The sequence below is a fragment of the Manacus candei genome, unplaced genomic scaffold (assembly GCF_025592945.1).
Source record: "Manacus candei isolate 608988 ecotype Guabito, Panama unplaced genomic scaffold, ASM2559294v1 h1tg000037l, whole genome shotgun sequence".
Lineage (NCBI taxonomy): Eukaryota > Metazoa > Chordata > Aves > Passeriformes > Pipridae > Manacus > Manacus candei.
The window spans coordinates 7,499,004-7,512,687 of record NW_026138085.1 but is presented as its reverse complement, the minus strand read 5'-3'; the positions used below and the strand labels follow the sequence as shown (position 1 = coordinate 7,512,687).

The following is a 13,684-nucleotide window of genomic DNA, read 5'->3' as shown; positions in this document are numbered from 1 at the left end:
TCACCCCGTTTCAGCATCCAGAGAGAATTCCAATTGTAAAGACATTGAAAGACAGCTCAGGAGGGAAGGAGATTAATTCACCAAATCTATACATTGATGTTTAGTTCACAACACAAAGCTAAACCTGACTCTGCAGTGCCCTGCCAGACCCAAGTGCGTGTGGGAGCACTGAAGTATAAACCTGATAACAGTGTTTCTTTTCCATGATTGCTTATGTTTTCCCATTTATTCCACAGAACTGGAATAAATGACGACAAAGCAGATGGGAACAGTCCAGTTAACATGTACTGCATGAGACCACCACCAGTCAGCCATCACTTCTTACTGGGAGAGTGGTGAGCCCCTGGCACAGGTTGCCCAGAGAAGCCGTGGCTACCCCAGCCCTGGAAGTGTCCAAGGCCAGGTTGGGTGGGGCTTGGAGCAACCTGAGATAGTGGAAGGTGTCCCTGCCCATGGTAGGGGGGTGAAGCAAGATGGGCTTTAAGGTCCTTCCCAATCCAAACCATTCTGATTTTATGAAGATTATACTCCTCAGATATAATAACTAAAAACCAAGTTGCCCGTGTGCAGTTTTGTGTCTTGTTCTCCTGGTATTGTGGAGGGACATTTCTTACCCTGCAGATATTCCTGGTGGGAACCACATGGAGCAGGGACTGGCAACCCAGAGACCAATAGGTACAAAGAGCAGAATTGCCACAAAAGCTGGAGAGTCCCTGAGTCCTCACAGTCTGTGCTGCTGCATTTGCAAAGCTGCTGGTGTCAGCTCAGGATCTGTGTCACTAAATTCCCTGACCCTTGTGAATGCAGCACATTGTTTTATCAATCAATCCATGGGGTCATTCACTCTCCATCATGTAATCCTGGGTTTGTAGGGCAGTGACAGCTAAGCCTGACTCTGAGGGCACAGCTCTGCTGTGATGTACAATGAGCTCACAGCAGTCTGGACTCTGGTTTGAAGCAGTGTCATTCAATTGCTGGAGACAGAATCACAGAATCATTTACGTTGGAAAAGACCTCCAAGATCAGAGTCTAACCTGTGCCTGATCCCCACCTTTTCAACCAGAGCAGAGCACTGAGTGCCACGTCCAGTCGTTCCTTGAACACCTCCAGAGATGGAGACTCCACCACCTCCCTGGGCAGCCACTTCCAATGCCTGGCAACCCTTTCCATGAAGAAATTCTGCCTGATGTCCAACCTGAACCTCTCCTGTCACAGCTTGAGGCCATTTCCTCTTGTCCAGTTCCTTGTTCCCTGGGAGCAGAGCTCGACCCCCAACTGGCTCCACCCTCCTGTCAGGGGGTTGGAAAGAATGAGAATGCCCCTCCTGAGCCTCCTCTTCTCCAGGCTGAGCCCCCTCAGCTCCCTCATAGGACTGACTCTCCAGACCCTTCCCTATGGAATCATCATAAGAACAACCTTCAGGAATAGAGGCAAAAATATGTGTGTCAGGACAAGCCCCGACGTGACTTACAGCCTTTCCCCGCGATGTCCCACTGAACTCATTTCACAGCCACTTCCCTGGGAGCCAGCACTGGAACTGGGATTCTGATTTTTTAATGTGAAAATTTTCTCAATCCTGTGTATCTACTGCTGTCCAAAGAGAAGAACTGTCTTTGAAAGCATTAGCTTTTCTCTCCAAAGGAAAAGCAGAAGGACAACAGGCAGTCCTGAAGAGGGAGAAAGCGCAGCCCAGAGGGACAAGGGAAGCAAAAATAGCAGTACGACCCCATCACATCCTGTGAGGAAAACAGAGCTGACAGCCACGAACCAATTTAAATAGTTACAGTAACACCTGTGTATCTTTCTATGGGACTAATGCTGTGTTTGCATCAAAACTATGGAACACAAGAAGCACCAACTGCTATTTCAGTGCTACAGATTCCATTTGTAACCAGTGGAGAGGAGTTAAACCAGGCTTCTCTTTCAGATAATGAGCTACTAAAAGCAACCAGAACTGTTGCATTCTTTTACAGCCCCAGACAACCTTCAACAGCCTCAACTACAAGGAAAACCAAGAGCAGCAACACATTCTTCTGTGTATATGCCCAATTCTCTGAAATATAAATATATTACACAGCATCAAGAATTTCTAAAATGTGGCCAAACCCAGGTTTTTTTTCATATAAATGTATCAGAAGAGATTATCCCTAAATACCTCAACACTTGAGAAATCTCAAGGAAAAAAAGTTTGGATTTTTTTTTCATTAACTAAACTTCTAACTAAACTAACTAAAATTCTTTGAAAAATCCAGTTTTCATGGATTTAGTTCTTTTTCACCAGAGCTACTAATTACCAAAACTGGCACCACATGCTTTAAAGTGCTGAACCACTGCAGAGGTACAATTAAAGAAGAGTGTTTCCTAAAGCCAAACAAACCTCCTACATGTTGCTAAATAAAAAATGATGCAAAATTAGCACTTAAGTAAATATTTGCTCAGAATTGTATCTCCTCACTTTGCCGACAAAGCCAGTACCCTCTTTCCCTTTTTTGCACATGTTAAAAGAAGGCAAGGACAATTCTGTCACCTGAATTGTGCTGTGCTTCATTACAGAATCTCTTAGTACTGGTAACAAGCTCGTGAGCACCAGTTTGCCTTCCAAATCACAGATCCACAGCACATGCCTGGCATGTATGAGGATATTTCCTATTCATATTGTATATTTGACATCAAAACCATCACTAAACAATATGAAAACTGACTTAGATCTATTTCTTTAAAAAAACAACCTAATTTAAAGTTGCTCTGTTATGTAAATTCCATCATCCAAGCAGGAGTTTGCACAGAGGCCCCTGGCAGGAGGTGCAGTGCACGTTCCCTGCACGGGGAAGCTCAGACTCCAATTTACATTACACCAAGTGTGATTCCTGCAGGACTGTGATCAGGGCAGGGCACAATCCTTCATTACAGGCATAATTCTACAAAGATTCTGGTTTTCCAAAACCAGGATTGCTAATAACAAAATGACAGGGTCACACAGATCGTTTGTTTTCTCCCATTCCGAGATGCTGGCTGCATTTAGCCTGTTCCTGACAGAGCTTAGCCTGATCTATTGTTTTTGAAAATCTGGAATTACAGAAACAGCACTCAGGGTTTCCCTACAACAAATGCAATAAATATTCAGTGCTTAATTTTAACTCCCTGTCTTATTTTTAGTAATATTTCCTGTTCCAGCTGCGACTCACCAGAAGTGTGTTTTCCCTCTGCACTGATCCCACAGGTATTTACACACCTGGAATATTCTCAGTTCCCAGCGTCCCCTCTTCCTCCTCTGGACTGAGAAATGAAATCACTGGTATAGAAACTGAGTTACAGTTGTTCAAAATATGTTTGGTCCTGATTTGGGAAATAACTTGTCAAACACAGCCCAAATAAATCCCACGGATCCGTTTGTCTTCACGCACTGAACGAGCAAAGCCCGAATTTAAACTCGCTCCAGGGGATCCTGATTTGTTCCCTGAGCCAACTCCTACCTGCAGACTGCTGTTAACATTATCCCCTCGGGCCATGGCAGGAAGTGAAGATCAAAGATGACACATCCCATCAGCACAAGCACAGAAGTCACAGTTCCCAGCTCTGGGTAGGTTGTTTCACACTCACGACCGTCTCTTGCTCCCATTTGCCTCTCTCTTGGATGTGCTCAGGTCTTCTGAAGTATGAAAGCCCTGAGCTATCAAAAAACATCCATTTTCCAGCTCCTGCTATTCCTACCCCACACCAAGAACACCAATTGCTTTTTCTTAGGGAAGACATGGAGCTGTGGATCAGAGTTCCCTTCAGTAATTAGTACCTGACACTAAGTGCTGCTCCAGTGAGTTATCCCAAACTGCCCAATCTGGGAGCAACAACAAGGCTGTGCAGGGAAAAAGCATGACATGTCAGTCATCAATTCACTGTCACCACAGCCATGCCTGGGAACTGCTATTTTGCCTTGTATTCACACAAGGGCAGTTTTGTCACAGTTAAATTTAAGGGAAAAAAATCATAAATTAATTTAAATTACAGTCTGGATTGGTATCCACATCCCAGGTAATACAGGAGACTGAAATGTATGAGTACATCATAGGAAACTATAACCTGCTATCAGGATCTAACAATTAAAACCCAACATTTAGAGATATTTCTGACCAAGGGAGGAATTGCTTCTGTTTGGTAAAACCTATTTACAATACCATGAACAGTTCTTGCCACTGAGGTCAGAAACAGCTGAGTTCAGACTAGAACAAGTGCCTAGAAATGCCAGGAGGATGAGCAGGGAAAAGCCACTTTACAGAGGGATCTTATTTATCTAAACAGCCACACTATAAATGCACTGACAGGGTGACACTGTGGGAGGGATCTATTTAAACTAAAATACAAAGCTGTAACAAGGAACAGCAGCTGAGGGGGTTTAAATATTCACTAGGAATTTGCCATCATAATTGTTAAGGACACGGATCATAACAGAGGTTCTTTCCTTTAGGGATTAAGAATAATTTGAAGGTGGGTATTACATTCCCATCTCACAAGCCTGGATCTCATGGATCTTTAGGTGACTTGCAGCTACAGAAGCTCCCAGTGTTACAGGCCTGTCCTGATGTTAAAGGCCTGTGATCCCTGACCAGTCCAGCCATTTCAGAAGCTTTGTTAGTTATGTAAAACTTTCCTTTTTTCAGTGGTCATAGCCATTTTACCAAATGGATTATGACACAACACACTGTCATCCCTTTAACCATGAGCTCACTCCACTTACCTTCCAGCTCAGTCTGTACCTACAGATCAGAGTAGTGATCCCACTGCACTGACTGAATTTGATCATTCCTGTAGGCATTTATTGGAATACAATTATAATGAAAAAGATGGACTGAAATAGCCTTTCTCTGATTATCAGTCTCCCCCTTTCCAGAACTCCTCAGTCAAGGAGGCAGCTCTATTTTTTCACAGTACTTCACAGAACAGGCATAAGGACAGATGATAATACTGAGAAGCAGGTACTGAGACTTATTTTCCAAAATTCATGTTCTTATTCTGCTCTGAGAGCTTAGAAGACACGAATGGAAATCAGTTTCAGGATTTAAGAGAGTTAACTAGAACCAAGCCTAAGGCTAGCAATGCAAAAAAGCAACCCTTACCTCTTCCTCGCTTGTGCTATTCTGAATCCTAATCACATTTAGAAACTACTTGGAAAAAAGTATTTTACAACATACTCTGAAAATAAAAAAAAAAGCCTTTTCGGCCTTGCACAGACCTAAATCACCCCCAATAAACCTCCCTCCCAGGGAGGGAGTTGGTGGTTCTGTAGGTTTCAAACTAAACATCATCAGAGATGATTATCTCACTGAAGTGTTGACATAAAATTACAACTCCAATTAGAAAAATAACAAATATTTGTTCGATTTCCTGCATGACTCCACTTCAGAGACATACAAACATCTCCCATTGCTTCCAGCTTCACTCCTGAAGCACTCACACCTTCAAACACTCCTGGGAAAGGAAATCTGCCTAAGTTTCAAAATAACTACTCTGTCCCAAAGCATTTTAACTGAAGCTAAAGATCTTCAGAAGAACAGAACTCTTGTACTAGGAACTCATCACCCCCTGTCATATTTTCCCCCTAAATTGAAAGGCCATACATATTCAACAGCTCCACTGAGGAATTTCATTAAGTCAAAAAGGCATCATGTGCAATTTATTCTATTAAGCTGATAGAAAAGTAACAGTCGCCCTTTCTACTGCTGTTTGCCTTCTGAAGGCAGAATCATGGAATCATTTAGATTGGAAAAGACCTCCAAGATCATCGAGTCCAACCTGTGACTGATCCCCACCTTGTCAACCAGACCAGAGCACTGAGTGCCACATCCAGTTGTTCCCTGAACACCCCCAGGGATGGGGACTTCACCACCTTCCTGGGCAGCCACTTCCAATACCTGACCACCTTTTCCATGAGGAAATTCTTCCTGATGTTCAGCCTGAACCTCTCCTGGCAGAGCTTGAGGCTGTTTGTACCCTTTGCTTCCTCACAAAGATGCCCTATCCCAGCACAGGGCAGCTCCTGGCGGGAATTATGGATAAGTTATTGCTAAGTCACTTAAAGCATCACTCCAACTCAGAACTGTGTCCCAGCTCCAGGAGCAGCATTCCACAGTGGGCACTGCTTTGAGCACACAGGCACATAAAAGCAGGGGTTTTTTTTCCACAGTTTGTAGCTACACCAGCACGTCTTGTCTAAGCCTTCAAGGCTCCATCTCACCTGCCACAACCACAGTCACAAACTGCAACCAGGCTTTACATTAAACCCAACACCTCATCCCCTGGAAACTTTGTTACCTCACAGGATTTGCTAATTCGGAGTGAGAGGAAAATCATGGATGAGTATGAAGAGGATATTTTCAACCTAACGTAACATGATGTTGTAAAAAAAGGTAATTTTTTTCAACAAAACAAATCTTTTTTTTTTTGATACCTGATAAGTCTGAAGCGACACAGCACGTTCCCTATAAAACTTAAGAAAGACTACTTAAAACTGATCAAGCACAAATCAAAGCTTACTCTTTAAATGCCTTTCATAAACAGTTCTTTTGAACACGAAACAATCTAAAGAAAGTCCTCTCATGCCTATTGCTACCCCAGTGAACACCTGAGCAAACTTTGCCTACGTAAGCTCTTAGCGCTATTCTAATTTTATAGAAATTAAGAGGTAAGAGTACAAAGCTTCCAGGTCTTCTAAAGAAAAAAATAACAATATCAATATTGATTTCACCACTACTTGGTTCAGAACAGCTAAATTAAAACCAGTTCACTTGAGCTTCTAAACCTCAAGGAACTGGTGTAGACATCTGACCCACCTTGCATGGGCTCTTGATCCAAAAAGCAGTTTGCTTTAAAAACAAAATACGGTTTCTTTACTTAAATAAACTGTTTCTGTTTGCAGGAGAGAATACATAAAAGTGAAACAGATCTTTTTTTTCCAATTTTTTTTTTGACATTATGAAATTTACTGTGTGTTTATCACATTCAAAAAGCATTGACCAGTGGGGCTTTTTGGGAACTGTTAGAATGCCAAGGTAGATTTGGAAGCTTAATTAGTACCTAATGACTGTCTCCTTGAGGAAAATTTGAACAGTCATGAGTTTAACACTTTAGACTTCCAATAGTTCTATGGGCACAAAAGAATAATTAAAAAAGGTAAAAAGAAAATTAATAATTTGGGAAGACCAGACAGTATCATTAACATATGAAATTAAAAATGTTTAAGGGTTTGATGATTAAATCCTTACCCCCATTTTCATGTCCATTTAAAATCTAATTTCAGCCTAAGCTTAAATTTTTACATCTGTCATGATTGCCTACATGGGCAGTTATGGAAAAACCAGGATGAAAACTGCTTTGGGATGAAGGGTGGGAGATTCTTCAGGAGGCTGAGGCAGGAGTGGGTTGGAGGAGAGATAGGAATTCACATGGTCAGGTAAGGACCAGAACTCAAAGAAAAAAAAAAGTCAAGTCAGTTGCATGAAAATGCCCCAATATCGAGCAAAAAAACATGCAAGAAAAGCTGAGGTGGCCGTGGAGAGTGGGTCTGACTGGGCTGGAAAGATGGAAAACTGAAAATATTTCCCCACTGTACGAGTGACCTTATCCAGAGTCTCTGTCCAAACAAACGGACCAAAAGCTAATTAAGGGAGAAATTTGATAAACTTTACAGAAAGCCCTCTACAGAGCTGGTTCTGAAACAATAGGGACAGATGATTGCTCAATCTCCAAATTAAGACTGAAGTATATCAATAGTATTTACATCAAGCAGTTATCTTTAAGAATGCATGAAAAAGGACAATTTACTTTTTTAAGAGTGTCCTCTAAATCCGGCATACAGATAAAGTACTCTGACATCCTGGATTTGTTTCAAAGCTTTTTGAGAAACACACACAAATAATTGAGATTTAGTCAATTTTATTTACAGTTTGTTTTTTTACATTTCAGAGCATTACACAATTACATATTCTCATTTTCTGACCTGCAAACAGATACCTTAAACGGAAATATTAAAAAAAAAAAAAATGAAGTTAGATACATCCAAAATGCAACAATTACACATCTGACAATTCACAAAGTGTAATTTACTAGGACGTATCCTAAGAATTTAGGAACAACCAGTCAGGAGAAAATCTGACCAATTTCAGCAATTGATTATTTACACATTCAAAACAAAGCCTCTCTTAAGCTAAACCTCCAGGCAAATGGCCTGAAAGATTTCTTCAGGAAGAAAGACCAGTATGATTCACACCTATGCAGCATTAACAGCCCTTGATCCCAAACACTGAGCGACTCCTCAGCTTTGTCTTAGAGCTACAGGCATCCCTCGACTTCTCAGACCCTGAAGTGATATAGTTGTGCCCCCATGTGCATAGAAAGGTTGAGTGTTTAAGTGGTCACTACAATAAAACCCCATTTAATCTGGTCTTTAAGTCACATGAATTCTTCTTCCTTAAAAATTTCAGCACATCTCTAACGCCATTTAACCCTGCCTGTGCAGATCAGGACACGCCTCCGGATGTTTAAGCAGGCTTTGAACCCCTTTGGAGCGGCCAGACTAAATCCATTAGAGACTAGTTAAAATAATCTTTAAAGACCATTTAGACAAGGCTTACATTTCTACACTTCCCTGATGGGCCACCTAATAAAACAAAAAAGTCACAGCTACTACTTTCATCCCTTGTGTCAACCCTTTGCCACAAAGCAACTAGTTATATACTGGGTAGAAACTACTAAAAAATTCCCTGCAAATCAGCTGCCTTTCAGCTGAGGCTATGGCTCCTATGCATCGGGTGGTTGAGGAGGTGGGTTTTTTTTTTTTTCATTCTTTAAAAAAAATTCTCACTTGAAAAATACTGAAGTCCTCACTTTAGGCTAATTTTGATTGCATGTTCAATTTGTTTAAACTGTCAAGAAACCGCTACAAATGGAACGAGTTTAGTATAAAAAGAGCAGTCAACCGAGTGCAACTTCTGACTCGCCAAGTCCTTCATGGTAGTTCTCTAACTAGGCTATGGATTTTGTGGAGCCTCCAGGTTTCTTGCCTACCTTACTTTCCATGTTCACGTTTCAAACTGCGTCAGCAGGGCCCGAACCTCGGGGGTGAGCTGCTTAGCAGCCTTGGCTGCCTCTGTGACGGCCTTGCGGTACAGACCCTTTCTCTTCTTATTAAAGCGCAACTGGAAGCTTTCTAAAAAGGGGGAGAGCTGTGCAAGAGCAAGGAAAGATGTTGTAGTGGAGCCGAACCACGAGATACGAGCCTCCTGCCGAACTAAAAGGCCGTTATCTTTCCGGCTCACAGTTATGGTAAGGATACGGGCTGGCCACCAAGGGAAGCCATAAATCTTGGCCCAAACAATGTCCCCTACACATACGGTCCTGCCATCTGGTGTGACACATTTAGAGACGTTTTTGGAAAAGACTTCCGTTTTCAAGGAATTACTGAGCTTTTTCTCTTCCTTCGAAGAGGAGGAGGAGGAGGAAGGTGCATGCATGCTGCCTGGAGGAAAATCAAAGCTTTCAGTAGAGCTACACTCAGAGTTGGTGGATTTCAAATCATCTGTGCTATCACTACTACAAACTGATGCACTGGAAGAGTCAGATTTCTTTTGATTAAGGGTCATGTAAACCGTTATATTGCTTTTGCTGCCTCTCTTGCCCAGTGTCTGGTGTTCATCCTGATCAACAGTTACATGCACTTCACTCGTGTCCTGAACCTCACTGCTGGCCTCTTCGGGGCCTTCTGAGGGGCTCTGATTTTCTGAAGGGGCCTCACCTGCTGAGCGGGTGGAGGAGCAGCGAGACTGGGGCTTAGTTGCCATCTTGCCACTCCGTATTTTCTCAAGTCCTGTCTTGAGAGAAGAGTCATTTTCTTCATTCCGATACCTTTGTGGCTTTAAACGCAATCGGGGCGGGAGGGAACCTGAGCTGGTGTTCTGGAGACGCCGTGTGAAGTGGACCTTAGAATGTGCATTTTTGGAAGAGGAGGTTGCACTCTGCTTCTTTTGTGCCTTTTCTTTGGCCATTTTCAAGACTTCCCGAGCTTTTGCATGATCCATGTTTTTGCTCTGGAGAACTTTTTTTGTATTTAACTGCGCTTTTGAAGTATTTGCTTGTGCGGAAACTTTAACTACTCTGCTTCTGCCGTGGGCAATATTTGAAACCTTGACCACAGCGTTCCTTTTCTGGCTTTCATTTTGGCTTTTTCCATCCACCTTATGGTCAGTCTTAAGTTTTTTATTCACAGTAGTCACGCTCTCATTTCTTCGCTTTTTACTATCCTCGTATTTTGAAGAGTCACTTGCATTGCCACCTTTTTTGATTTCCTTTTTTTCTGCAACAACACTGTTTTTGCACTTGTCACACAAGACCTGCCGGGGCCGTAGTTTGATCGCGTTCATGATCGAAGTGGGTTCCTCCCTGTACATTTTACGCTTGGGCCGCTTGATTTTCCGGGGTGGAGGTTGAGGTATTGACTGGTTATACGTGTCCCTGATAAACAAAGGAGGAGGGTACGGTGCTCCCTCGTGAAAGAGAGGAGGTGGTTTAGAAGTCCATAGGCTTTTAGCTATGCTGGGCTCTGATGGCTGTGTGAGGGGAGAGTCATCAGGGACTGCAGCGTCAGACTCACACTTCACCTGTGCCTCGTCTTGGAATGGTTTACTTTGGAGCTGCATGGCTTCAGGTTTATCCTTGTATTCCCTTTTAGGAAATATGGTCACAGGGATTCCGTGGGGTCCGAACCTTAAAGAGAGGGAAAAAAATAAAACTGAATGTTTTGAGGGAACTTTTGCTGCATTTGTTACAAAGTATTTGAAAACCTGTCTGCATTAGGTAAGCCAGCATTTGAAAGACATGAATCCCAGGAAAATTAAAAGCTTCATATCCACCCTTATGGGAAGCTTTGAAAAAACAGGACACCAAAGCAAAGTCAGTAGAGAACTAGAAATACACAACCTCACTTATCATCAGTTCCTCTTGCATCAATGAGATGCCCTGAAAATGTAACAAAAATATCCCCTTGACAGTAGTAAAAGAATTAACTTTATACCTTTGGAAAACACTTACAAAGATACAAACTCATCCCATCAACTCCAAATCTACCCAAGATTATTTTCCATAGAGAGTCAATTTTATGTGAAGGCATCTTCAGTGACTTTTACAAAATCCTTCCATTTTTAGCATATCAGAAAAGGATGAATGTTTCAGATTTAACTGAGACAAATCTGCACTGCATAAATCCTTGCACTGAACAGAGTGCCATCACTCTTCATCCACAAAAGCTCAGCACTTGATCATCTGATGCACAACAGCTCAAAACTCGCCAGCCTACCAGTTTTGAGTTTTTCCCAGCAAAAGCATCCTTATTGCAACTCAGTACAAACTATTCCTCTCTGTTCTGTGAGCAGACAAGATTTTAAACCTTTCCCTGTTTTTCTCCAGACTAGAATCACTCCTGATCCAGATCTCTCCTGCCCCATTTGACTAACACAGAACTTGTCTCCACCCTGATCTGAGGAGAATAAAAAATCCCAGCAGGAATTAGGCATTGGCTTAACTTTCCTCTAGTGACAAAGGTAGCACATGGCCCAACAGGTACCAACCCTTCTGCAAAGGGTTGTGCCAGGGGAGAAATTCCAGGGGAAGCCAATGCATTTCACCCATTTGCATGGCATCATGCTGGTCTTCTCCTGAGAGGAAACCAAAAATACATTCCTTTTGCAGCATTGTAACTTTCAATCCACAGAACCGGGCAGGGGGGATTATAAAAGGTTATTTCACCTCCCTTGTGTTCACTCTCCATCCTCCAGTGAGGTCCCAGCCTCACACAGAGCTGTCCCTGGGCTGCTCCGAGCACTGCCCGACTCTTACTCCCACTCATGCACTGGTGTGTGGCTCCGATTAGTTGGTATTTTAATACTCTGAGCTTAGTGCAGTAACATGGTGGACAAGGAATTGCAATTCAAATGCCAAATCTTCCATTTTAAAAATCACTAAAACACCATAATGTTTATCCCACCCCACGTGACAGGAGAATGAAGTTATTCCCCAAGATGTGTCCTCAGTGTTGCACTGTGGCTGCTCAACTGCAACTGATTGAGTTGAAGTTTATTTAAAATCTTTTCTGTCCAAGTTGCCTCCCTCAAAACTGGTTTTGAAAAAAGTCATCATATGTGTTAGAAGGTTATTTACACTGTCCCTAACCAAAGCCATCACTTGTTTGTCCTTCTGCTTAACTGTTAAGCCTCTTTTTACATCTAAAAGTTGTAACTGAAACAAACAACTCACCCAAGGTTGAATTATCCACCCAGTTTGCACTTCATTACAGAAGGAGAACAGAAATAGCAGAGTCCTAAGCAAAGGACACCCAAACAAAGAAGGTTCAACACGTGACAATTTACATGCCCATGCTTTTCCATGTTACATTTCCACCTTTGAACCCTGGAGACAGAAGCAGGAGCCCAGGGGATAGATAGAGCAGCTCTGTCCTGGCCCATGGGCTGAGTAGTGCTCTTTACCTCAACAACTCATTTCTGAGGTTGGGACCCACTCCAGTAGAATTCCACACGTCTCCCAGAAAGGAGCAGCAGAACTAAACAGAGTCCACTGCAGTAGTGAGGGCTACAGTGACTTATAAACATTCAGCAGCTCATACAGACATTTTTCCAGCCTTAAGTCTGGCATTAAACCACCAGGGACTCACTCATAACTAAGCTTTAAGTTCCCTAAAGTCCCACAAGTCCATCAAGTGTAAAGAAGTTGCTTTTCCACAAACACTTTTCCTTCCACTAAGGATTGTGAGCAAGTTATTCAATTGCAAGTAGGGATTTAAAAGAAACTATCAGCTGACAATAATTAGATTAGCAATATTTTCAGTGTTCCCTGCATCAAGACCTTCAGCTTCCAAGAGGAAATAAGATCAGATCCAGATCCTATCTTTCATCACCTGATAAAGATTACAGGATTTGGGAAAAAGTTAATCTATGATAAGAGTTGAAAACAAGGTAGGGAAAGACCTCTGCTGTGCCCAGACAAACATCTCAAGAGTAGAACTAGACAGGAGTGGGACATCAAATGTGCAAACCCCACACAGAGAAACATCCCTTACAACTCTTCTCACTGCCTCAGGAACTGCATTTCCAAGCCCTCACAAGACATTTCCAGAGTCCAGTGCACAAGCCTTTCTCCCAGAGGACATTTATGCTAACTCTGACTTAGGAAATTAAGCATTATTAGCAGTGACTAGGAAGAAGTGGATGACGAGGGTTGCAAGTTCTCCAGAAGGATCCCATTTAAGTACTTCATCTCTCTTTTCCCAAGTTTTTGTTCTACTGCCTCACAAGCCAAGTCAGCACAATTACCACTCCAGAGGCATAAAAAACAGCCTGATGGAAAGCTCAGCATATGACTGATACTATGAAGTCAAAGATTAATACTGCACTGTAGACTCTCCTTTCCTTCAAGCACCTGCACAATACACAGGCCAAAGCTGAGGAACAGGACAGCCAAAGTGGAATTTCTACCTAAGATGCAAAGCTGCTTTAGTCAGACACAAAACCAATCCAGACTGAATCTCTGAAGGCAGAGTCTGCCTCACAAAAGGTACTGTTTTAACAGATGAACTCTAATCTCCCACCTCTGTCTACCTAAAAATGAATTAATTGGGGAATTCAAG

General features: G+C 42.4%; 2 protein-coding genes across 6 annotated transcripts in view; one reads left to right on the top strand and one right to left on the bottom strand.

Annotated features, from left to right (window-relative positions):
* The window catches only part of PWWP2A (PWWP domain containing 2A), a 56,420-nt gene that overhangs the window by 32,722 nt on the left and 10,014 nt on the right, over positions 1-13,684 (bottom strand). For 4 of the 5 annotated variants that reach the window (XR_007905608.1, XR_007905607.1, XR_007905609.1 and 1 more), the window contains exon 2: positions 9,785-10,752. Coding sequence is in view for 2 of the 5 variants with exons in the window: in XM_051793966.1 (XP_051649926.1) it covers positions 9,785-10,752 (968 nt within the window). In the remaining 3 variants the exon portion in view is untranslated. Of the gene's footprint in view, positions 1-9,057; positions 10,753-13,684 lie in introns of all 5 variants that reach the window. The other variant, XM_051793964.1, reaches the window with a different exon arrangement.
* LOC127473848 (sulfate transporter-like) overlaps positions 1-13,684 on the top strand; it is a 335,874-nt gene that overhangs the window by 316,298 nt on the left and 5,892 nt on the right. The gene's annotated exons all lie outside the window — the stretch shown is intronic.